This window comes from Megalobrama amblycephala, linkage group LG14 (genome assembly GCF_018812025.1).
Source record: "Megalobrama amblycephala isolate DHTTF-2021 linkage group LG14, ASM1881202v1, whole genome shotgun sequence".
Lineage (NCBI taxonomy): Eukaryota > Metazoa > Chordata > Actinopteri > Cypriniformes > Xenocyprididae > Megalobrama > Megalobrama amblycephala.
The window spans coordinates 21,325,259-21,352,572 of record NC_063057.1 but is presented as its reverse complement, the minus strand read 5'-3'; the positions used below and the strand labels follow the sequence as shown (position 1 = coordinate 21,352,572).

Sequence of the window (27,314 nt, the reverse complement as noted above, 5' to 3'; positions counted from 1 at the left end):
GGGAGGGGAAAAGACAGATCATTTTCTTTTCTTTTTTTTCGGAGGTATCAAAATCCTTAAACGTAATCCTGTTTAATAGGGTTTGGATAATATGCATGTAAAATTAATTTTCTAATGCATTTTTTGCCACAAAAATCACCACCTTCTAAGGAGAGCTGCCTCAATCCTGGGGAGACTTTGGTTAAAGAAGACATTTTGTTCTCCATTCATCTTAGAACAACTGGAATGGCTCTAATCATTCTATTGTCAATATTATCAGGACACTGCAGCTGGAATTTCTCACAAAATTCTCTATACAGTAACAGATTTCCATTATCATCTAAGAAATGGGCAACCGCCCAAATCCCTTTGGATTTCCATCTCTCAAGATATACAGATTTTCTGCAACTAAGTAAGTAAAGTTGTGCAGGGCTGTGTGTGACGTCATCATCACTGTCACAGTTGAATTTCAGTCTCCTCTCTCGTCTCTGCCAGCTCTAGATGTGCGCGCACGAGTGTAAGTTCATTTATCTCTATGTTTCTCTCTTGTTCTGTCATATACTAACACTTTAATGTCGCAACTTCAGTTACTCAGTCTATCTCGTGAGTGATGGGCTCATTCATGTGTTTAGCGCCGTGAGGTGAATCTTTGTCACTCTCCAGACTCTCTTATCCTGATGGTTGGGACTCATAATGCACATTTCCACACATGATATAAGCAGCTAATCGCGCTTCTGTGGGCGGAGGAAACAGAATTAAACTATGAATGTGAAGGATGATGTTTTATAATGCGAGTAAAGTACAATATGCCTCATTTACATGATAAATAACAGCATCCAAATACGAATATGGAAACATCTGGACTCGTGTCGAATGAGAGATGTTGCTTCAGTTTCGTGAATTTAGCCTAAATACTGTTTTCATGTGATTTCATGTGATTTCATGTGGAGTGAGGGGAGCTAAAATAGCCTATTGATGTGTGTTTAAAATGTTTGTAAACATTTTGCTTTGTTTACGGGTATTTTACATTATTTTTTAATGTACACTCTAAAAAATGTTGGGTTTTCACAGTACATTTTAAAATCTAAATTCAGTTTTAACCTGCCTACAGATACTACTATTATTATTATTACTACAACAACTTCTTACATACATTAAGTATATATACAGTTAAATTACAAACAGTGTTAAAAACCAACACTGTATACAAAAAAAGCAACTCACAGTATCAGTCTAGCAATGAGGAGTGTGTGTGTGTGTGTGTGTGTGTGTGTGTGTGTGTGTGTGAGTGTGTGTGATAGATAACGTTATCTGCTGAAGCTAACGGCAGCACAGAGCCCAAGTTAAACAATCATTTCTTCACTTCAATACAAGTTACAGCAAAACAAAGCCTGAATGTACATCAGAGGGCATGTTGAAAAATACAGTACAACTTACAATCATGTACCAGAACTTTTGCACCATTAATGTGAAATTACAACCTATGCAATGCCACTGAAACAAATAACTTTAGAATTAACTAATCATCAAGCTGAATATTTATGAATATCACGAATATCATATTTAATATGTTGATTTCGCAGGTAGTATAAGACTGGATTTAGATTTTTACAAATGTACTGTAAGGGAATACAAATATGTTTTATGTTTTAAAAGCTTTCACAATTATGACAATATGACATGTTATTGGTGAGTTTATAATTTAATACATTTCTCATGATGTAAAAATTGTTATTACATTATAAGCTCAAGATTAGAAAAATATTACATTATGAGCATTTTATTACAATAATAATGTAAGACATTATGTGCAGTTATTACATTGAGTTTTTAGTCTAAAATGAAGGGCTAGTAGGATTGTAATGAGTCAGGGCTCAACGCTAAAGAGTTTTTCAAATTTTTACTTGCACCGCCAAAATTTTCACTGGCCCCACAACAAAAAATTAATAAAGTACAAGAAAAGAAAATGGGCCTATAAAATAAGCCTAGTTATTGTTTTCGTTGTCTTTGTTACATTTAACCTTAATAAATAAGGTTATGACACCAAAAGCTACTAAATTAACTCACTTAAATTTTAAATATTGTTAGACAAATAAACAGTAAGTAATAAAATAGTAGCAAATAATCAAATTATGAGCAATAACACAAATAAATACAACAACAAACATTTAAATGAAATAAACGGTGCTTTTCAAGTTTTTCATGTAGGTTTAAACAGGAGATTTTCAGGTTCAGAAATTGTAATCTAATGTATAGCCTAACTATTAAACTTTATTAACGTTAATCAGTCAACAGTAGTTACAGATGCATAAATAATGTTTTGAAATGTTGGAAATATAAAATGTTAAATACTGTTATTTGAAATTATTTATAAAATGTAGACATTTCAAATGTGAAATTATACCCGCCAGTAGGTGGCAGCGAATCACTGTAAATCAGCGAATCATTGAGATTCAACCGATTCATTCAAGCGGCTGATTCATTCAGGAAGAGTTGCTCAGAGACGCACAACTATTCTGTGTGGACTATTTTTGTTGGCAAAATAGAGTGAAACAGGTGATGACTAAAATGTAAGTCACATAATGGTAATTAATATGATTAGCCCTATGCTTGTCTATGTTATCAAACAGCTAATAATGTGTTGCAAATGTTACACACACCATGTTCATATTCACGAGTCAGACAGCTGCCTTCTAACAATCGGTATCCTTACAAATGCTTTGAATATAGGCATATAGTTCATCATAACATTGTAATACACATCATACAACCACCATATTGCTGAATATACACGATTTTCATATCAACAGAAAAATATACCAGGATAACCTTCTTTTGAGACTCTTGCGCGGTCAGTTAATGATATGCTAAACCCCACCGGCACGTTGACTTGATTGGCTACAAGGTAGTTTGTGACGGCAGAAACACCAGCGATTTCAAACACCGGGTTTGAGACTGTCTTTGGTTTACTGCAGTTTTAAAGAGAAAATACCCGGCAATGGTGCTGACTTATGAATTTGCATATGGTTTGTCTTAAAGCATGTTAAAAACACCAGACAGACATATAAACAACATTAAAAACTTGATTTTCACCACAGGGGGTCTTTAATAGGCTAAATCATGCAGTGAAAGTGTACATTCTAAAGGCCTGTACACACCGGGGCGAATATCGCGCACGTTTAACGCCTCGTGACTAAACAAAGGGCGCCAATGTGAGTGTGAACACCGTCGCGAAAAACGCGAGGCGTAAAAGCGTAATTTTTTTTAAAACGTTATATGTTGTAAATAGCGACTATGCTATGAAGGATGACAGGATATTTCTTTTAACTGTATCACTCATTTGTGGTCACGTCATTCATATAGCGCGTTTAGCAAGCTTCAGAGAAACTTTCAGCCAGGTAACACACAAATGATCCATCCTGAGTGGAAACATCACTACCATGATCACTACACGCATTCTAGCAGCACGGCATGGCCAGTATTTGCACATGATGTCGGCACAAAAGAAAGTAGCATTTTCTGTGCAGAGCTCTTTCTGCAGTACAAAGGGTAAGCATAGATCTCTCCTCTGGACATATTGAGTGCCCTCAAAAGAGCACATGCCTACAGACTGCGACTTCAATTCCCTCTTCATCCAGCTTACTGCTGGTCTTGCAGGAAAACTCTTTCGCAGCAGCAAACTCTGCAGATCCACAAAAACCTTTGCCTCCCAACTACATGAAATACAAGATACGAAGGAAAACACTGCATTTGGGATAGAGAGGAAAAAAACTTACAGGCATGATTCATTCGTGTAAACATGACTTTGTGAAATCACTGGATACAATTTTGCACACACACACACACACACACACACACACACACACACACACACAAAATCATGTACTTGCAAGCAATCTGATGGCAAGTATAGTAAACTTACATGTTGCACTTTTTTGCAGATGTACTGAACAAAAGAGGAATGTTTGCAAAGAAACAACCCTTCAAAGTAGCCAGAGTCCTCTGAACTATTAAAACAAAATTACATGTATTTTTTTAGATCAGGTTTGTAAACGACAATCAACACACACACACACACACTATATTATATTATGTTATATCATACAGTCCCACTTTATATCAAGTGGCCTTAACTACTATGTACTTACATCAAAAAAAATAAGTACAATGTACTTATTGTGTTCACACTGATTTGCAAAACACTTTTGCTGCTATTGAGGTGGGATACGGGTAAGTTTAGGGAAAGCTTTGGTGGTATGGGTAGGTTTAAGGGCAGCGGTAAGGTGTAAGGGTCGGTGTATGCTGGGAAATTTCTCATACCCCTTCGTTCGAAGTGTGGTCCCAAAAAATCTTTGCTTGAAGGGCTATCGGGCCCTTTCCCTTACCTCTACCACTCCAGGCAATCGAGACACCCCTGCCCCTTCAGGTGAACGTGCAAAACGAAGGGGTAGGGGAAAAGAGAAGGGGTACGGGGTAGAAATAGGATTGGGCCTAAATATGCATGTGCACTAGTCTACTAGACTGCATCACATAGTGTATGCGTGGACTCAATGGTGGGGCTGTGCAATATGGACAAAATAATCATATTGCGATTTTTTTTTTTTTTTTTTTTTTTTTTTAAGAATATTGCAATTTTATTTTCAATTTTGGCTACCGTTTTGCTTTTTCAAATATGCTACATTCTGAATGCATTCAGTGCATAACAAATGCATAACGAAACATTTCACAATTAAATAACAGTATTAACAGCTGATAAACAGAGATGGCATCTTTTGGTATCTTTTGTCGAGTGTATTAGTCTTCAGAAGTCGTCTTTACTGACGATGTCCACAGGCACCATGTCTTTACATATATATATGCTGTTTTGATCCTTTCTCATGAGGCGTGATGCTTGCAAATGCTTGAATGATGGATACTTGTTCAGTCGGTTCAGGCTGGCTTTGAGGTGTGCTTTTGTTAGCTTCGATGGACTTTGTCGAAAATGCATTGATCATACAGTTTATGGCGCTGTTTTAAGTGCTGGGACAGGTGTGTTGTATTGCCCCATTTCGTTGCAAAAATCTCACTGGTCTTGGAAATTACCTTGCCCTCAGACACATCCTCTCTCCTGAATCCAAAATGCTCCAAAACATTCTGAATTAAAATTTAAATAAATTAACAAATAAAATGGCAGTCTTATGCGATTTAGAAATTGCATGTGCTCAAATTGCGACTGTGATTAATTGCACAGCCCTACTCAATGGGTGTGTTTTTGTTTGTTTTTTGTAAAGTGAGGGACATATTCTATAATGTCAGACCATTAAATCAACAATTACGATGTCATAGATGATATATATCGCACACCCTACAGCACTGGCCCGATCGGGCAAGTGACCTTTCCGTCTACTGTCCCGAGTGTTGTTCACGCTGGCCCCGGGCCATCAGGAAGTCTTAATTGTCGAGAAAATGTGTGGTTGGAAATGCTGTTAGTGAGGCTGCTTAATACTGTACATTTATAGCAGCTGCTCTCTCTGGATCAGCGGCAGCGCAAATGCAGATTTGAATGAACATACTTTCAAAGGTCAATGCTGTCGTGTAAAGCTCTTATATAGGGATGTGACTCAGGCTGTTCAACACACCACAGCGTCACCCAAATAAAATACAATAATCTGGGGCAAATATATGTGCATACTGACTTCACCATAGGCTGGAAGATTGTGTATTGTGCATACTTCAGTAACAAGTTTGTTTTTGTGGCTTGAATAAAGTCTTTGCTAAATATTCATATAGAGAAATAATAATATAGATCACCTTTTTCTCTTTCCGTTTGTGCTGTTTTTTTGTTTGTTTTTTCAAATACCTTAAATTAAACTTATTGATGTCACTTTGCTCATTCTTAAAGTGAACTATTGCCTGTTTTGGACTGCCTTGAGAACATGAGTACAGAATGGAACAACCGATAAACCTGCCTGTGAGATGTCTGAGGTGTGACGCTTCCTGTCTGGGTAACGCTCCACTTTTTACAACCCCTTCTCATAAATGCTGCATGTCCAAGACTTCTGTGCAAAAGCGCCATCGCCTCTTTATTGCTATGCACAGTTAAACTCATTGGCTTTTATAGAAAAAACATATTCCATCAATTTTTACGTGAAGGGCATAGTTATTTTATTATCATGAAATGATATGCTGGGGTATTGTCATCATGACAATATTTTGGAGCATGATTTTCATTATTATTATTGGATACCTTTGGAGTAAGAATGGGTTGGCTTATTTGAATGGATGTCAATGGTCAAGGCTTTAATATCTTTAAGATCACTTTTTGAACTGACAGGCTGTCCACTTATCTTCAACATGTTTACCATTAAACAGTCCTCTGTAGGGCTGCGTAAAAATATTGATTTCTCGATTTTAATCGATTCTCATTTTTACAAACTGATATCGATTCTTAAATCCCAAGAATCGATTAGTCTAGTCTGTTTTCAGTTGATGAATGAGCAGAATATGTAGCGCCTCCCATCCAATAAATCGCAATAAACTTTGTGCTTTGTTACTTTTGATATGAAGCAAAGTCTCAGATTTCAAATGACGTCCATCTTATTATGAGATTCAAAAAATAAATACCGTTTTGGCGCTGTTTAATGTGGCGTGACAGATCGCTTTAGCGCCTCAGTTAAAGAGAAGCATGTGATCATCCTCTTCTCTGCTTTAATATCAGTTACAGCGTGAAATAATCATGCATGAACATCTGAAGGTATGTTAAAATATACAGTACAACAACAAAGGACGTGTTCTGTACCGCTCTGCTGTTATTGTCAAAATTTCGTTAAAAACCTCTCTTTTGCAACAAAGTGGCGCGTTAATACACTCGTGTGGATAGAATTATGCCTAAAGCAGCAAAAGCAAGCCAAGAAGCAAGCGAAAAATCAAAACAACCCAAGCTGACGGACTATCATCTTCGTGGTGAAGTGCAGAAGGCTAATGCTAATGCTAACTCGAGCCCTTGCTCTAATGCTAGCTCTGTTCTAATGGCGGCGTCTGATGGAGAAGATAAACAGAAAACCCAAAACAGCAAGTTAGACGAAATACTGTCCACTGTCAACTCCATGAAAATGGATTTTTCCTCTAGATTTGACAAAGTGGTGGAATCCATTGATGGTTTGAGGAAAGAGATAAATGACTGTATCCGGCGAGTATCACAAACGGAAAGACGTGATAGAAATCCTACGTGCTAAAGTGAACACACTGGAATCCAATGAGAAAGTACTGGAAGACAAAGTTATGGACCTCGAGGCAAGATCTAGACGAAACAATCTAAGACTGGTCAACCTGCCGGAGGGAGCTGAAGGACAGGACCCATGTGTGTTTTTAGAGAGGTGGTTACCGGAGATGCTCGGCACAGGGGCAGTTGTCATAGAACGAGCGCACCGTGTTGGACCTAGGAGGGACAGCAACACACCACCTCGCACTCTCATAATGAGATTCCTCAACTACAAGGATAAACAGGTGATTTTTGCAGCAGCACGAGCAAAAAATGACATTCGGTTCCAAAATCAACAGGTACGGATATACCCGGATACAGCAGCTGGACTACATCAACTACGGAAGCAGTTTGATTCGGTTCGAGCGGAGTTACGCAAACTGGGACTGCGGCACGGAGTGGCTCATCCGGCCAAACTATTGGTGACTTATAAGGGTCAGACTCACTCCTTCACAACAGCAGCGACGGCACGAGAGTTTGTGAAGAAAGTTCAGAAGGCAGCAGAAGAGGATGAATCACTGCCAGCCTTGGACTAAACCACACTCTCTCTTTATTTTCTTATCAGTGAGAAACTTCCAGATACGCTGTGCGGTAAACACCTGTCTTTGTTTAGATTTTTGATATTGAGTTAATTCGAAATGTCTAAGTTTTGAAGTGTCCAGTTTTATTGGTGCATTTCTTTTTTTCTTTTTTTTTTTCCCACAAGGAAAGGGTGATTGAATATGGAGGCGCACTTATTGTGCGTTATAAAAAGAGCACAAAGGGTGTAAACTTGCAGTGAAACAAGAGTGGTTAATTGATTGTTAATAATAGTGAACAGCATCGGTAGTAAGGGTTTTGGTTTGGCTAGAGAAGAGTGGTTAGGCTGCTCCTCAATGGGTATGGAGTGGTCACATGCGATAGCGGGAGACGTACTGTCGAGGGAGGGATACGGGGACGTAACGAGGGGTAGTTCGCGTTCATGGTGTTGGATATATGTTCTCATATCCGGGTTGGTTACGCTTCTCTATGGAAAAATCCTATCTTATGAGGTAAATACTTATTTCCTGATTTTACAGTTTTAATATATCTCAAATGTTACAAACATTGAACCTGAAGTTTGTTACGTGGAACTGCAGGGGCCTACAACGTGTTAAGAAGATTAAACAAGTTATGACAAAATTAAAAGACATGGACTCTAAGATAATATTTCTGCAAGAGACACACCTTGTGGAGGAGGATGAGAGAAGGGTTAGGAGGAGGTGGCGGGGTAGTGTATTTACGGCAGCATTCACATCTAGAGCAAGAGGAGTTATGACTCTGATCCATGATTCCATTCCATTTCATGTAAAAAATGTTATTAAAGATAAGAAGGGCAGATATTTAATAGTTCAGGGATCTTTATTATTAGAGAACTTAAACTTGGTTAATGTATACAAACCAAAGCCTATTCATGCTATTCGGCAACATTTCAGACATACTCGAGAATAGATTATTTCTTAATTTCATCAGAATTACTATCCAAAATCCAAGATTGCTTATACGACAGCATAGTAGTCTCAGATCATGCACCCTGTTGTCTTATATATAGAGACGACAAACTTACATGTGATCCACCTAGATGGCGCTTTCAGCATAAATGGCTGCAGGATGAAGAGTTTGTTAAGTATATTGGACATCAGATTGAAGAATTTTTTCAAATAAATACAAAATAAACGTCAGAGTGCGTGAGATGGGATGCTTTTAAAGCGTTTCTTAGGGGGCATATTATTAGCTACACGGGCAATAAATCTAAGAATAGGTTAGAATAGGGATAGGTTGGAATTAGAAACTAAAATCAGGACCATTCAGGAAAGGGTTTATCAAACAAATGACACAGATTTGAAAAAAGAACTGCTGTTACTAAGAGCTGAATATGATAAACAATCTAGTTTTAGGGCTGCGTCTAAGTCTTTTAAGATTAAAACAGTCATTTTATGAACAAGGAGATAAAGCAGGAAAATTATTAGCCTGGCAAATTAAACAACTTGAATCATCAACACCAATTACATCTATTAGAACACAGGAAAAAACGCTCACAGACCCTAGAGATATTAATAATGCATTTAAAGACTACTATCAGAAGTTTGTTTTGCGGTGTGTATTTTGATCTTAACACCTTTTAACCTTATTATTTATTATTTTCAGGTTAGGTAAAGTAAGTCGACTCTGGCCTAAATTATAAGCATTTTAAATTACTTACAATTTGGTCAGAAGACTCCTCTGTGGTATGTTCTTGTTCAAAGTCTTAAAACACTATAAATCAAGCTATAAGTAAATATATAATCAAGGTAGGCAGCTTTTGTAATCAATTACATTTCTTTTAATTGGTTACTTTTCTTTTATAATAAACAAAAATGTAAAGGCAAATAAAACTTCATCATTAAAGGTATAAAATACAGTAATCACTCTTGAGTCAAAGGTGTAGTCAGCGCTGGGCTTCCCATCTTCAGCTTGGGGTTTCTTGTCCTCAGCTCTGGGCTTCTAGGCGTCGGGGGTACTGACGTATCAGTATCCGAAGAGGCAATCAGCTCATCAGTCTTTTATACTCGTGTTGTTTATCACAGACGTTACGTTATCTTCTTGATTGACGTACGTCTTAACTTTCCCAAAGTTTCCAGACACTTCTCAAGGCCTCGCAGGTGCAAACTGTCTGGCTTTTGTGTCCTTGGACTCCAGTAAACTCAGCCAAGATGGCTGATGTCCTTATAAGGTTTTAGGAGTAGAACCACAGTTCTGTGTCCTTGAGCACACACACATAGAACCACACACACTTCTGTGTGCTGCAGTCCAGCTCTGCTCCTCCCTCTCGTAAACAGCCACACACACATATCTAACAATAACTGTATATCTCTGGCCATTCAGTATAATGCATTTCTTAGAAACAAACAAATATAAATAACAATAATATTGTAAGCAATGCCTAATATTTAATACATTGGCCAAATGTGTAGCAACAGACATCCAAAACCTTAACAAGGAGGCAGGGTAATTGCATTTTCTTGATATAACACAACACCCCCTTCATGCAATTATCCGGACTCATTATTCAACATCATTATTCAAGCATAGTTGTGGCACACAAACGTTGTGCACTTTAAATTTTAACTGTAACATGTACATTTGTTCATAATTCTTAAACATTAGTTAGTAACACATTCAGGTAACATTCCACCCAGTTTTCTGGTTTCCATAATTTTAATAATCAATTATATTTCTGTACAGAATCATTTAAGGGCAAAACTTTGTGCTCTGCTTGATTTTCAAGTATAAGCCAAATTTGGATCTTACAAAGAATCCATTAATTACTTCGAGCACCCTTCAGGTCCTCCCAAAGGAAGGTGTGGCTCCTCCCCTGGCTTAGACACTTTGCAGAAACCAAAGGGGATCTGAGCTTCCAGGCCATGTACCCTGGAAACTTGGGCCGACTACATTCCCTCGGATCTTTTAGGCACAAAATTAGTATCTGGGGTGTTTCTTGCTCTAGCTACAAATTTAAAAAACCCATACATTTTAACCAATTCAAACAGTGCACAAGGTATATCTAATTGCAAAACTCTGGGTGAAATATTTTCAAGCAATACATTTAATTCAAAATTTTTGCACTTATTGTTGCATTTACATATAATACATAGTAAATATTGACATTACAACTAATACATTACAAAAATGGTTTCTCTAGTTCATTCATTATTCATCCAGTACATTCATTATTTTAAAAACAATCCAGTAATTAATCCTTTGTGTCAACATTAGTCTTTATTATACTTTCTGAATTATTATGTTCAAACATAAATTATACATTCTATATCAATAAATCAGTTTGTTCCAATAATGTTCCCATTGTCAATTTTATAAACAAAATGTGTCTCCCAAGCTTAAAATTCACCATCATTTAAGCATTTCATATTTTAAATTCAAAAATTTACAAATGAATCTTATAACCTGTACTACAATCATAGAGTTTCATCTTCATTTACCATAACACATATTTTAACTTCCTTAATATACTGTCTAATGTCTTTACACTAATAAACTATACTACTTTCACACATACAAACACAATCTAATTGCTATTACACCAAGTGCCGACAGCCGCTTCCTAAACTATATTTCAAAGTCAACTGAAGCCAATAATGTTTCTAATTCACACAATGGCTTTTAAGTATTTAAAGCATAAATCATACTTTTAATAAAGTAATTTATTATAATAAATCTTTACATAAATCCCCATTATAAGGTTCATCCTTTGGTACATCATTTTCAGGTGGTACCTCATACTTTTCCAATCCTCAAAACACCCTCCAGAAATTAAATGGTCTTGTCAAGGGTTCTCCCCCTAAAGCTCTCCTGAGTTCCAGGATCACCTAAAGGGTTTCACTGACCCCAGCTATAAGGTCTCAGTGCTGCTGGATGTATTGCTGTCGTTACTTGCTATAATCTATCTTATAACTGAATAAGCATACACAAACTATGCAGGACTCCTTATGTTACTTCTGCCCCCTTCTTTCAGGGTTTTCAGATTCACTCAAGGCCGTTCAGTGCTCTTGGTTTCTAATGAGAGCTTGTTTGTCCTCCTCATCTGTTCTCTTGCTGTGTTCAAACACCCTGCATCAATCACAGCAAAATGACTTGTCATTTCAAATACTACAATATGTCTACTAGCACATCTTATTTATAATGAGCTCATTTTCTATTATTAATTTAATTATGTTGTATTCTATAATAACATACATAACTAATTATAGTTTTGGCTGTTTTCTCAGTTTCCCAGTTTCTCTCTTTTCAGTCCAAATCTTCTCTTTATCTTCTTTCTACATATTAAAAAATATTGCAATTTAATATAATAGATAGTGAGGCATATATTTTCCTTAGTTTCCATCATCTATTTTTTAAATGACTCTCTCTAAATATTATTGGCCTATATGCTCTGTGCTATCATCATACTTATCCACTGATTAATATTACTCTTTCTAGGTTCCTAAAAACAAAAATGTGCACAAAAATGTTTTCTTCTTGAATAATATACTGTCCATATACTTCTGTCAACATACATTTCTTCTCAACCATGAAATATTCCACTAATATTAACATTCATTCTATATTTAAGTGTTGGCATATTTATTCAATTATTTTTATGTTTTTTATGAATTTATTTAGACAATTTTCATTTCTAACTCTTACTAAAAGCACAAGGTAATATTATCCTGTCCATGGACACTCTTACTCTGTTTTATATCACCACTATCTCTTGATTAATTTTCTTATAATCTTCTACTTAATTACTTATTAGTAGTTTTCAAAATATTTGTTTCAATATCACCAAATAAGCATCCTAATCTTAACTGTATTGTGGTTTTTAGGATTTGTCTCTGTCAGATTTTCTAAAATTACATTCTTACACAATTCAGTATATTATTTTTGTCATACACGTTCTTCTTAAACTTTGGCAAGTCTGACCAATGTTGCTATAGGTATGTTTACCTTCTCTTTCCCTTTTCCAAAATTATTCCAGCTTTTAAATAAATATATATACTTTTCCTTTTTATCTACAATATTTTAATTTCCAGTCATTTTTCTTTAGGTTTATAAAGTCCCTTTTCGTTTTACAGTGTATAATCACCTTATAGTGTATAAGTACTGCCTTCCTCTGCTCATACATTTCTGTCTGAACATTCTCCCCAAAACATCTTGCTGTTTTAGTCATACCAATATCATTGAGGTTTTTCAGTTTTGTACAATATTTACCCCTCATTTACTTCATCTATCTTCCAGTGGACTCTAGTTTACCTACTGGATTCTTCATATCCCATAATTCTCAGCTGTTCCATCATATAATATTTTATATTTAATTAAAAATTTTATCTGAGGAATATGTCTCAATGTCTGCTATTACCTGTTTTAAACCAGTTTGTTATTCCTTATTTCATATAACCACTTAATTTAAATGCATTTGGTGACGCTCTTCTTCAGTGTCAATATGTTTTATAACTTGCATTTTCTGCCAAATCCAAATTATCTTCCTTTTATGTAACATTAAATATATTTTTCCACTTTTCTGTAATACAAACTTGTAGATTTTCTACAGTAACATTCTTATATTATTTTTCTCACATTGGCTCGATTCTTCCAATGTTGTTCACATACAACAGAGATATATCTGTTCTTTATTATTTTATAAAGAATTATTATGAATTATTATTTTATAAGTATAAGTATATGTTTTTATTCTTTTACTTCCAAAAGTTATGGTCAATTGTACAATCAATTGTACAGTAAAATCAACTAAAAGCCACATTCCTGCAACATCTATAGTTTGTTTGTTTGTTTGTATTAAATTAATAATTTATCCCACAAAAATTGTTTCTTATTGGCTGGATGTTTCTACATTTCAGCATTATTTTTGTTCTTTTTGGGCAAAAATTTGCTCTTGTTCTTTGTGGTCTTTATTTACTTTCATTGTTTCTGATAAGTAAATTCAAAATAACCCCACTCACATCAGAATCTTTTAATAATTTACTGTTCTGTTAATCTTGTGCCAGCTCTTTCCCATGGCACAGGTAAGAATCTGAGGTTCTGAGGTGTTGGTCCTGTTCACTATTACCTCTAAACCAGGGCTGGGCAAACTCGGTCCTGGAGGGCCACTGTCCTGCAGAGTTTAGCTGCAACCCTGATAAAACTCACCTGCGTGTAATCCTGAAAACCTTGATTAGCTGGTTCAGGTGTGTTTGATTAGGGTTGGAGCAAAACTCTGCAGGGACAGCGGCCCTCCAGGACCGAGTTTGCCCAGCCCTGCTCTAAACCCTGCAGTCTGCTGTGAGTTGTTCTGTTGTGCCAGAGAACTTCTGTCCTGTCCTTCCATGGCTCTCTGCCAGGAGATACAGCTCCTCTCCCCCTTCCTGAAGTTCACTGGCACACAGGAAACTCAGCTCTGCTATACACTTAATTTTTATCCAATTTGTCAAAATTGATAAAGCATAATAATACATTTCATCAAATTCTCCCCTTCTTGGGAAATTAATTTATGCATTCTTTTGCTATATTCTAAATAGCTTTTAGCAATTGTTCCCATTAACCAGTTTTCTGGTTGGAACATTTTGCCATCTTTAAAGCAAGGTTTCAGGCTCTCTAGATTTCTCCCAAATCTCCTGGACAAAACCAGCAACCCCTTGCTTTGTATGTCATTCGTGTTTGTCAATACTTTTGACTACAGATACGACGCTAGAGATACCCAGCTGTTTCTGATTCTACACCTTTGTCCCTTCACTTTTGCCTTTACTGGTTAAATCACCATAGGTCCATGCCCCAAATTCTATGCCTACCACATATACCAGCAAGTTACTTCTGACGAATGTCTTCCACACATTCATCACATTGTATTCCACTGTATACCGGACCATAGGCAGTCCTATAGTCATCCATGTGCTCACTTAGTCTCTGGGTCATTATTACTTTGAGGATAACTCATCCTACATTCCTGGCAGACACACACAAGGCTCTTTTTTACCTCCATGGCTCCTTCTAAAATATTCAACTTTTCAGTAGTTTTCAGGCATTATCAGTGGTTTAACACTCTGAGGTCTGAAAACGCGCCGGCGCGTTTTGCAGGTTTTTTTTCACATTGCACCAAAACAGACTTAAAATACTCCGTCATTTTTTGTCATAGAGACATAAGTAATATATCAATTGAAACTATAGAATATCTTCTTTTATTTGTATACACTCAGAGTAAAAACACAATGTTGTGCTTTTTGTAAAATAAAGAAAACTAACATGATGCGTGATTTCTCCTCTCCCTCTGAACGAAGTCCAATCTGATAGTTCTCAGAAAATGAACTGTAACTTAGTGAATACTAATCACAGAAAAGTTAAACTTATGTCTAAAAAAACGTTAAGATGTCAGGTTTTAAATCATGTAAGTCAAATCGAAAACAAACCTTCTGTGTTTATGTAATCTGTATGAAAAGACAGCCATGTCAGAAGTCCGTGATTCAGCTCATTATCCGCTAATGCGGCCACGCCCACGGAGCCAGCGCTATTCAGACGCAAATTCAGAGGCAATACATGCATACATCGTCTCAATCGTGTATTTATTGTCTTGAAAAGTGTTTATCTGGATGTAAAAGTCATGGTTAGGGAGCTCTAGAAGACATGCAGTTAGTTCCTGTTTTATTTTCTTCTACAGATGAGTTTTTGTTTCTTTAGCGCCCTCCGGCTGCAGTATGAATTGGAAACTCCATTCATGGAATAGCCTCTTCTTCTTTTAGATGAATTTGTGGACTAAAAATGCACAGAGAGCGCCCTCCGACTTCAAGGATGAATTGAAAACACCAGCGCTCATAGTAATGACATTAAATAATGAATATTAAATAAATATAACTCCTCTGTATAGAAAATTGACATAAGCATATGAGAATCCAATATTTCTCCAAATGTGCATGCTTGTAAACTAAAAGCCTATATTCAGACTCTTTGCATCACAGAAATACATTATATTTTAAAGTATAATATAAAACCATTACTTTATATTGTGATATTATTTTTCTGTATGTTTCATATATCATGATGAGCTTGAGACATCACAGAAGGTTTTTTTCACAGCCTACCTGACTGAAATGCCTCATTAATATGCAAGTCATTTCAACTCATTACTATCCAATTCTTTTGTCTTCTCAGGTGCATTTTTCAGTGGTGATTCACGCCTCCATGCATACTGTGTTTCTTGGCAAAAAGTGTCTTACAAAAACTAAATCAATATATTGTTTTATATGAAGGAGTAAGCAGCATAATTTTTACATAATTTTGAAGCAAAAACTCTAGTCTACAACCTCCAATACCCAAAAGTCTTGTGAACACAGGCCTTATTTCAGTGACTTAAGTTTTTTGTTTTTTCAGTAACCACGCATAAACATTATTCCTTCAAAAACACAAACATGTTCATACATGTTCCTCACATATTATTGTAGCCTAGTTTGTGCTGAATACAGTGTAATGACACTTTTGTCATTTATATGTTTATGAACAAGTGAAAAAAGCACAAATGTCAGAGCATGTCAAAACTTCTCCAGGCCCCAAATCAGCCTCAGACTCCAGAGGGTTAACCTTTAGTTCCTCTCTGAACCCTGGTTGTATTTTTAACTGAATCATCACAGTAAATACTGTATATTCGAATACCTTCTCAACACATTTGTGCATGTTATTTATTTAGTGAATTAGTTTTACAGGTGTTATTAACCTACCTGTCTCTTTCTAAAAAAAAAAACATTTTTTTTTTCGATGTTCGTTGACAATATGCATTTCATTTTATGATTAAATTATTCTTAGTCCTAATATCTTTCTGACTAGTTATCTTTACTAAAATTATAGTATTCATAATTTTATTGTTAAATATCTTCTATCACATTGTTTTTTCATAGCAATAAACAAATTCCCTTTATATCAGAGGAAATGTTCTAATAATCCAATAGTTTTGTCAACTATCCAAACTTTTATAATTCTTTTCAATTTTTTAAATGGTTACTTTATTCAGATAGTTTTTACCTCACTTTGCATTAAGCAATTTGTAATTTATATTTGCTAAATAATAGCTGCAAAATTAAAAACATTAATTTCATTCATTTCATCTTGCATGCAACTTTTATCAGTTTGCTACAGCTTTTTAGCATTTCTATCCTTCTGGTGCATATCTTAATACTTGAATTAAATTATTTCAGTTAATCAATATTCAAACTTTCTCTTTATTTTCCTAAAATAACTGTTTTGTGGTCAGAACAAAAGCAGTCACTATCTCTTCTGAATTTAAAATGACAAATGCTTTTGTTATGTTTGCAAATTTTCAAATTTCATTCTGGTGATCCATTCTTTCTTTCTCTATCTCTCTCTGTTTCTTCTGGCTGCATCAGTGGATCATCCTTATATCAGTTTGGCACAGATTTTACAACAAATTCCTTTCCTGGTGCAACCCAGCACTGAGAGTGCATTCATGCAACCCCAGTGACTGTCAGTCTAAAAATCCATTATGTAACCCACTTAATTAATGATTTAAATATATTTTTCCTTGTTATCTATAACCTCCATATTTGATTCACTCTGTCATATATTGTTATTATACTCTCATATATATACACATACTCTTACTTTATACTTCAGTTATATCTTTAACCTTTATAGTTCAGTTATATCTTTTAATACCTTTTAATATTGTAATCCTATTTCTAAATATGTCTGTCCTCATTTAGGAATATCTTGTTATCTGTCAAACTTCAATCAAATTTTCACTTAGGTGTCAAACTTGTTCATAAATCTTTTATGAGCTTTATTATTGCCACAGATATTACTGTGTTTTCTTTAGAATTGTCTGGTTGGGTAAAAAGGTTAAGTCCTCACAACTTTTCTACATTTTAACTAAATCAGGAATCAGTCCAATTTATTTAATTCGGCATAATCTATTTTTTTTTTTTTCCATTAAAAATAGTTTTACACTTTTGCTGGGATGTCTGGTAAAATTCTCATTCCTAATTTTTCAGAGTGACCTTGACACTCCCGTGAACTCTGCGTTCTGGGCTGTGCCTGGAACTGACTCTCTTATCTCGGCTTGTTTCTCCTGCTTCAAAATTAAATCTTCAGTGCACATATTTTTTTACAAACAATTATACTTTTTAAACAAATCTCTTTTTTTTCTTTTCCTTTTTCTAACTTTTTGTCACTGACAGCTGTTACAACATAAGAAATCTATTTTCTTTTTATTACCATTTATTAATTTTTCTTCCTTTGCCATTTTTGTATTTGAGGCACTTTTTAAATCTTCGTCATATGAGCTGCTGACTTTGGTCCCAACTTTTCAGCTTGGAATATCTTTTACAAAGAACTGCTAACTTTTTATTAACAAAAACAATCAAGCATAATGGATTTTCTCTATTGCCAGTTTCTTTTCAAACAGGTATGTCTTTTTTCTATTATTGATATCCTATTGTACTAATATTCAAATCTATTGTCTAATGTTTTATTGTTTAATGTATACATTAGAAAATCTCCTTTAATCACACTAACACTTCTTTTGCTTAATTCTGTCTAGTTTAATCATCCTCTTTTAAGTGTGAATAGGCTTTGCCATTCGACTATCCTAATATAATGTAACCCATTAAACTATATAATTTATATATATTTTGTAATATTTTACAAACTGTGTATTTGTCAAAATCCAAAATGCTTAAAACTCAACCACATCAATCATTAATAATGTTTTTTTTTTAAATCATTAATCATCATTTTTATATGTATCCTCAAACTTTACTTCCTAAGCAATTTGAGTACTACCTCTATAGCTTTTAAACATTTTATTTTCTTTATAAAAGACTTCAAAATCAATTGATTAAATACACATTTCAAGTACCATCCATCCAGAGTGTTTTCTTGGCTAAATTTAGAGGCTGGAAGGATGGACATTTAATTCATTTTAATACCTTCTACCATTAAAAAATAGCTCACAAATTAAAATAGCTTTTAATCTAATAATATTAATATAATTATTGTTTAAGTAAAACAATTTTTTTCTTTTCCTAAATGTCTTATGTATAGACCTAACATTGTAATCTAAATTTATTTAAGATCACTTTTCCATCTCTTATTCTGTTTTTCTATCATGGCTTTTTCCTTCAGCTTAAAGCATTAAACTTGACTTAGTCACTATACCTTAAATGACTCTGTTTGAATTTAACCATTAGTAACAGGTTCCTTAACCTCTTTAATAATTCTACAATATAATTTTGACTTTAAAAATACAGTTTTTGTATAAAAAAAATCATAGTACTTCACATGTATAGGTGGATTTTATGGTTTTAATTATGCTTTTGCCAATTATAACTTTTTTCTTTTTCTTCTTTACTTGTTTTAATCACTAAATCTCTTACAATTTCTTACTGCTAATAAATTGTATAACCTGTAATAACAGTAATTCAATATTTTATTTTAGCAAAATAAAAATCATATTCTTTCTTACCTGGTAGCAAAGTTTTCCTGTAGAAAACCTGTGGTATTTGAGTCTCAATCTCTCCTTTTTCTAAACTTTTCTAGGCTTTTCTAGTCAATCATTCTGAAGTTGCTTCAGTTTTCTACTCTCAATCTTTTTTTTTTTTTTTTCTCAAATCACTTTTTAAGTTTTAAGTTACTCTATCATATTAGCATTTTTTCCCCTGCTGTATAGTCATTATTTCCTTTTTAATAAGGACTAAAGTGACCTTAGATTTGCAATATGTTAAGCTATACAGCATGTTTTGTAGCCTTTCCCCTATCACTATATTGTCCAACAAATCTACTAATGATATTTATTTATTTATTTTTAGAGTAGTCTTCTGTTGATTTGGTTTTTAAATCCTTTTCTTAACTTTTATTAACTTTCTCTAAATTGTATTATCATGTTACAAACTAAGATAGTGCTAAGCTTCATTTTTTCTTTCTTTCAATTTATTGCCCTTTATTTTTCTGGTATTTTTCAACAGCCAGTTTATATGTCTATATAAATGTAATTTGAAAATTTAGTTATTACTTATCTCAATATCACTTTTTCTTTTATCCATTAATATCTCTCAGTAATAACCTGTTTAATTTATTATTTTAATTTCATTACTTTAATTAAACTTCAGTTGATACAGGTCTGTCTTGCAGGGGCATTTTTCTCCTGTCCGCATAAGCACCATATAATTATAATGTCCTTTCCCTTTAACTTAACTAATTTACTGACAATTAAAATATAACTAACCACAGTTATATTTACAATTTTAATTCCAATATTCTTTGTTGTACACTATTCTGTTCGTCATTGAACTCCAAGGGTTAAAATCCAGACTGGAATCACCAAAATCCCACTGTTACTCTGGTCTTTTTCCAACTCTTTATCTGGACTCTGAAATTCTCTCACTCTCTTGGCTTTTGATATTCTTGCTGGCATCTTACTCTCTCTAACTCTTTTTAGAATCCTTTTTTTTTTTTTTTTTTTTTTTAATGACAATATTACTAGCTCTAAAACTTTAGTTACTTTTCCACTTATTGTAACTAGTGCATTAAAAAATCTGTTTCCCATTTTAGACCCTCGGTTTGAGCAATACGGTTAAGGGTGAACACCGAGCTGACTTTATCTGTCCGTAAGTCAAATTTCTGTAAGGCACAACTTTTTTTGCCCCTCTTTTCTTAAGTATCCTACATCATTTCTCACTATATCTGAATATTTATATTCCATCTTTAACCTCAGGCTAATCATTCAATATTTAAAGTGTTACTTTTATGTCAACTGTTACAGTAGTCTAACGTCTTTTAATATAATATATCAGATTATCTGCTTTCACTGTCAGTGGTATCAGAGTCAAATTCAAGCTCTGAATACGAGCTCTAACTCCTCTGGCTCTGTCTCACCCTGACTCTGTTGTAAATCTTTCCCTATCGCAGGCTTCTCATACTGAAGTGCGGATGACTGAGAGGGTCCTATAACATCATCTTTTCTCATCCTAGATTTTTTATTATTATTATTATTTATTTATTTTTTTCCCTACTACTTTGCTTTGTTATTTAACAAGTTTATTGTTAGCAATATATCTTCCATTATCCTCATTGTCTGGAATTTTTTAATACATTCTTTCAATACTACAGTATTGTTACTCCTTTTAAACTTTATTTAACTTTCTATTAAAAGAAAAATTACCTGACTTATTTTGTAGTCAGTGCCTCTCTTCAGTTATAACAACAACTATTGTTTTCCAGTCTTTAAGCATTAAGCGTTCTGAACTATGAGCTCTTCTCGCTCCTCAGACAGTGCAGTGTGAGAGACAATCTTACGTACACCGCTGTTACATGTTTGAGTCCGAGCTTCTGCTCACAGACTCTTTAACCTGTACACCTATTTTACTCTAAAATCATCCCGACTGTTCCGGGAACAATTATCATATTTTCAATTCACTTTTTCTTAAATTACCATGTCACTTAAGATTATTTTCTCAACACATATTGTTACAGATTAAAAAGTCCTAATTTTAGCATGCCTATATCCACTTCATAAAACTGTCCTCTGACTATGTTAGGTGAATTTCATCCATTTATTTATAACTATTTTAACAACTATTTGATAAATCCAGGTCTGGTGGTTTAAATAGTATTCTTTTTGGAAATCTACCACACCTATAAGAATGTAAAACATTTTCTTTAGCTTTATGTATCAACAGTATCTATCACATTTTCCTGTTCTAGTAGCTTTATACTGTAATTTTATCACAGGTACACATTTTCCCCGTTTCCACTTTTTCTTCTTGCATTGCTGCTAGACCTACCTCAGTCTTTAAGTTTAAAAAATTTTGGTCTGTCACAGGAGCCACTTTCCATTTCTAGAACCGGTGTGTCTGCTCGAAAGGCTAATTTTTCTTTCTCATTGTTAAACGCATTGCTGGATTTTCGCTGGGCTCTCCCTGCCATAAGCGAAGCGTCCTTCACTAACAGGTCATATCTTTAGCCCGTCTCTGCCTTTCATTCTTTAAGGCTAGCTATGTGAGACTTTCTGTCTCTCCTACAGCTTTCTTAACCTTTACGGCTCCCTGGCTCGTAAAGTTATCTGTTCTACGCACGTTCAACCCTTTCTGGGTCGTCTATAAATAATCCCACTTGATTATTTACATTTTTGGGTCTTACAGGTTACCTGGTGATTCATAGCTTTCCAAGTTTTTACATCTAAAACTCAAGTGCACGAGTGCGGAAGTGAATGGGAAAGCATTGCTCGATCGACCGTGGCCAGGGGTCGATGGATCAATGCCCCACGTTGGGCGCCATGTTTTGCGGTGTGAATTTTGATCTTAACACCTTTTAACCTTATTATTTATTATTCTCAGGTTAGGTAAAGTAAATCGAGTCTGGCCTAAATTATAAGCATTTTAAATTACTTACAATTTGGTCAGAAGACTCCTCTGTGGTATGTTCTTGTTCAAAGTCTTAAAACACTATAAATCAAGCTATAAGTAAATATATAATCAAGGTAGGCAGCTTTTGTAATCAATTAAATTTCTTTTAATTGGTTACTTTTCTTTTATAATAAACAAAAATGTAAAGGCAAATAAAACTTAATCATTAAAGGTATAAAATACAGTAATCAATCTCGAGTCAAAGGTGTAGTCAGCTCTGGGCTTCCCATCTTCAGCTTGGGGTTTCTTGTCCTCAGCTCTGGGCTTCTAGGCGTCGGGGGTACTGACGTATCAGTATCCGAAGAGGCAATCAACTCATCCGTCTTTTATACTCGTGTTGTTTATCACAGACGTTACATTATCTTCTTGATTGACATACGTTGTAACTTTCCCAAAGTTTCCAGACACTTCTCAAGGCCTCGCAGGTGCAAACTGTCTGGCTTTTGTGTCCTTGGACTCCAGTAAACTCAGCCAAGATGGCTGATGTCCTTATAAGGTTTTAGGAGTAGAACCACAGTTCTGTGTCCTTGAGCACACACACATAGAACCACACACACTTCTGTGTGCTGCAGTCCAGCTCTGCTCCTCCCTCTCGTAAACAGCCACACACACATATCTAACAATAACTGTATATCTCTGGCCATTCAGTATAATGCATTTCTTAGAAACAAACAAATATAAATAACAATAATATTGTAAGAAATGCCTAATATTTAATACATTGGCCGAATGTGTAGCAACAGAGATCCAAAACCTTAACAAGGAGGCAGGGTAATTGCATTTTCTTGATATAATACAACAAGTTATATGATTCCAAAGGAAATCACGATGGTAACGACTTAAAATTTTTTTGAATGCGCTAAATATCCCAGTTATCTCAGATGATTCGAGGGTTAATTTAAATATAGGAATAAATAAGGTTGAAATATCACGGGCAATTGATGGAATGAGTTCTGGTAAGCAAGCAGGACCAGATGGTATTCCTATTGATCTTTATAAAAAATACCTCTATTAGATATGTTTACAGAGGCATTTGAAAAAAGCGAACTTCCATCTTCCATGAATCATGCCCTAATTACTTTGCTGCCAAAGCCTGGTAAACCCCCTGATAAATGCGAAAACTTAAGACCTATCAGTTTACTTAATTCTGATCTTAAGATCATTTGTAAATTGTAAATGTTAAAATTTGTAAATGTTATTAGCAATAAGGCTTCAAAAAAATCCTGCCGGACATAATAAATAGGGATCAGAATGGGTTTATAATTGGAAGACAAGGTTATCATAACGTAAGAAGGGTTTTGAATGTTATTTGGTCTAAGCAAAATACCCAAGATACTGCGCTCCTATCGTTGGACGCAGAAAAGGCCTTTGATAAGGTCGAATGGCCCTATCTTTTTCATGTTCTGGAAAGGTTTGGATGTGGAACTAACTTTATTAAATGGGTCAAAATGCTCTATAACAACCCGACTGCGGAAATCATGTCAAACAAGTTATTTTCAGAGCCAATTAAAATTAAAAAGGGTTGTAGGCAGGGATGTCCACTTTCTCCCTTGCTATTTATGCTAGCAATAGAGCCTTTGGCAACAGCCATTCGCGTCCATCCACAAATTTCGGGAATTACAGTGGGACCCACGGAACACAGAATCTCTCTGTTTGCGGATGATGTCATCTTATTTTTGACAAATCTCAAGACGTCAATCCTGGCGGTGGTGAAAGTAATTCAGGAGTTTGGGAAAATATCAGGTTATAAAGTAAACAATACTAAATTCTCCATTCTCTTATTAAATGTAGCTGAAAGAAACAATCCTATTTGTGAGATTACTAAATTTAAGGTAGTGGAAGATTTTACCTATTTAGGTGTCCAGATTTTTCCAGTATTGAATCAGGTTGTTAAAACTAATTATGAGAATCTAATGAAAACAATAAATGATTCAATTAACAGATGGACATCCATGCCTATATCCATAATGGGAAGAGTTAATATTCTAAAAATGAATGTACTGCCAAAGTTACTTTATCTTTTTCAAAATGTTCCACTGCCGCCACCTCCTGAATTTTTTATATGGTTGAAAAAAATTACTGTGGGCTTTATATGGAATAATGGGAGGCCTAGGATTCGTCTTTCCTTACTCTATTTACCATTCGATGGTGGAGGGCTAAAATGTCCCAACTTCAAATTCTACTATTGGGCCACACAGTTAAGGACTATCATCTTTTACTTTTCAAGCAAAAACAATCCACATTGGGTCGAAATGGAGTCTCATGATTTAAAATGATCTCTCCCATTATTCATGTATTCTGACAGGGCAAAAAACCTACGGAAACAAACTAGGAATCCAATACTTAAAAATATGATTAAAGTCTGGCATGATGTAAGTAAGTCGTTCAAAGAATCAAACATTTTGTCACAATTTAGCCCAATATGGGGCAACCAGCTCTTTGTACCAGGAAGGGCAGATGCAACTTTCAAACGATGGGCATCGGCAGGACTTAAAACAATTAATGACCTGTATCCATCAGAGTCTGATATATTTATGTCCTTTGAAGAGTTACAATCCAAATTTAAACTTGATAAAAAACACTATTTTAAATACCTCCAGTTGAGAAGTTTTGTGAAAGTAAATCATAATAATCTAAGTAAACCTCCCCTTACATCGCTTGAACAGTTGATGGTTAAAAATAAATTGAGAAAAGGCATTATTTCTGATTTTTATAATCTATTGATCTCCACTGTAGCAGAGAATTCGAGGGATAAACTTATGTCATGGAATGTGGACCTGTCATTATCGCTTGGAGAGCAGGAGTGGGAAAGGGCTTGTGTTAAAACCCATACCATATCTATAAATAGCCGTCTTAGAATGCTACAATATAAATGGCTAATGCGCGTATATATTACACCTGTACAACTAAATAAATATAATAATAATATACCGGATGTATGCATAAAGTGTGGATCTAAAGGGACTCTAATACATTGCATGTGGGAATGCAGGCAAATAAAAATCTTCTGGGAGGAGGTAAAAACTTTAATTGAAAAAATTACTTCCAAACAGATAGTTTTGGACCCAAAATTATTTTTATTAGCTTTATACCCAGACAAACATAATTATAGCAAAACTGAATGTACTTTTATAAATATAAGTTTGTTGTCTGCAAAGAAATGTATAGCTTTGTCTTGGAAGAATGTGAACAGACCCAGCGCCACCCAGTGGTTAAAGCAGATGATGTCCAGCCTCCCTCTAGAGAGAATAACATACATTAGGAAATCTAAACAACATTTATTCGATAGGATTTGGGGACCTTTCATAGACTTTATTAAGGACTTAGATTTGACAGATGATTTTTTGGACTTTTGAGACAAGGAAACTGGTAGTTCCACAATTTAAGCTTAAGTTTAAATTTTACTTTAAATAAAAATGGAAGAATATACACTTTGAGATAAGATTATATGTTATATTATGTTCTTTATTTTCTATGATTAATGACCTATGTTGAAGAGAGAAGCGTTGTTCACTATGTTAGTTCTTTCTTGCTTATTTCTTGCCTTTTAATGGGTTTAAATTCATGTAACGCAGTCATTATGTTCACATGGACAAATTTTTATTAACAAGATTGTGATTGTATTTACATGAAGAAAATCTTAATAAAAAATATTTTGGGAAAAAAAAAAAAAAAAACATCATTGAGTGTGATTTAAGTGTTTGTATATAAATAAGTAAATTTAACCTTCATTATTATTATTATAGTAGTACCAGCTGACTCTCATGTGTAGTTTACAGCATTAGTTGAGAGATTTTTTTCCTCTAGAAAATTTGCCATGTACTATAACTGAAATACTACATCCAAAATAATCGATATTGAATCAAAATCGTAATCGTAATCATAATCAATCGAAAGCATGTGAATAGTAATTGAATCATGAATTGTGAAAATTGTGTCAATACCCAGCCCTAGTCCTCTGCATAAAGACCATTTATGTACAGCTGTTTAATCAGAAGTCTGCAATCTTGGTGTGTTTGTTGGGTAACACTTTATTTTAGGGTATTTTAAATAGTTTCTTTTTATGCATATTACTAGATTATTAGCTGTTTATTAGTGCTTATTAAGCACGTATTAATGCCTTATTCTGCATGACCTTATTCTACATTCTGAATCATACCTAATACCTAAACCTAGCAATTAACTTACTAACTATTAATAAGCAGTAAATTATTGAGGGGAAAGTCATAGTTAATAGTTAATATGTGTTCCCTATACTAAAGTGTTACCTTATTGGGTATTAAACTGGTTTTGAGAATGGCACACTTGGCCTTCTCTCAGGTGAGAGAATGTTTGTAGAGATCATGTTTGATGAGAGTGATGAAAGGAATCCTTGTGCATGAGAGTAAATGAGACCTAATATTATTTGCCTCTTTTAAAATAGTACATAAGATAATACATCCATACAGAGACATTTAATAACCCGTAATTTATTTTTTATAATATCCACTTTTATTTAATTTACTTGTTCATTTTCAAATTGTGCCTTATTTGTTTTTGGAAAGTGTCTGGTAACAGTGGAGCAATTCTAAACCTTTTTCTTCATGTCCAACAGCAGTGAGTCAGTGAAGGACGATGGCATCTGTTGATCCGCATTGTGACACACGAGATGAGCTGGAAGAAGACGAGCCTGAATACAAGAAAGGTAACGAAGAAAAGAATATCAGTAATGTTAAAGTTGTCATTTAGGAAATGTCATTAATCTCTGTCTCTATTCCAGTCAAGATGAGCAGCAGCGCTCACACTGGAGTCAGTGTTGATCTGAATGCTCAGACGGGAGCAACTGTAAATGCTCCTGTACTCACTGGAAACACCATCACATCAGTGATCTTCAACTATAACACTGCAGGAAACGGTACTATCACTACAGCTGTGCTCACTGAGACACATTAGCAGACATTTAATAGCTTGATCAGTGAAATAATGCTCAGTGGTTGTGTCTTTTCCTATTAAAGTTCATGTAAGAATTAGATTTCTCTTACTCTTAAATCAAGTATAATTGCTTTTCAGTCACTCTCAGTGTGAAAAGAATTAATATAGTCATGTCACAAATTTTTAATATTTATTGAGTAGTTTACACAATTTATACTTTACATAGAAAA

At 34.6% G+C, this 27,314-nt stretch overlaps 1 protein-coding gene across 5 annotated transcripts in view; it reads left to right on the top strand.

Annotated features, from left to right (window-relative positions):
- Nucleotides 1-402: 402 nt before the first annotated feature.
- LOC125246007 (NACHT, LRR and PYD domains-containing protein 12-like) overlaps nucleotides 403-27,314 on the top strand; it is a 57,643-nt gene continuing 30,731 nt past the window's right edge. Inside the window, exons 1-4 of one of the 5 annotated variants that reach the window (XM_048156839.1) lie at nucleotides 17,719-18,176; nucleotides 20,321-20,376; nucleotides 26,768-26,857; nucleotides 26,933-27,067. In XM_048156839.1, the coding sequence (XP_048012796.1) occupies nucleotides 26,788-26,857; nucleotides 26,933-27,067 (205 nt within the window). In that variant the 5' untranslated portion in view covers nucleotides 17,719-18,176; nucleotides 20,321-20,376; nucleotides 26,768-26,787. Of the gene's footprint in view, nucleotides 497-17,718; nucleotides 18,177-19,398; nucleotides 20,377-26,767; nucleotides 26,858-26,932; nucleotides 27,068-27,314 lie in introns of those variants that run through there. The other 4 variants (XM_048156842.1, XM_048156843.1, XM_048156840.1 and 1 more) reach the window with 4 other exon arrangements.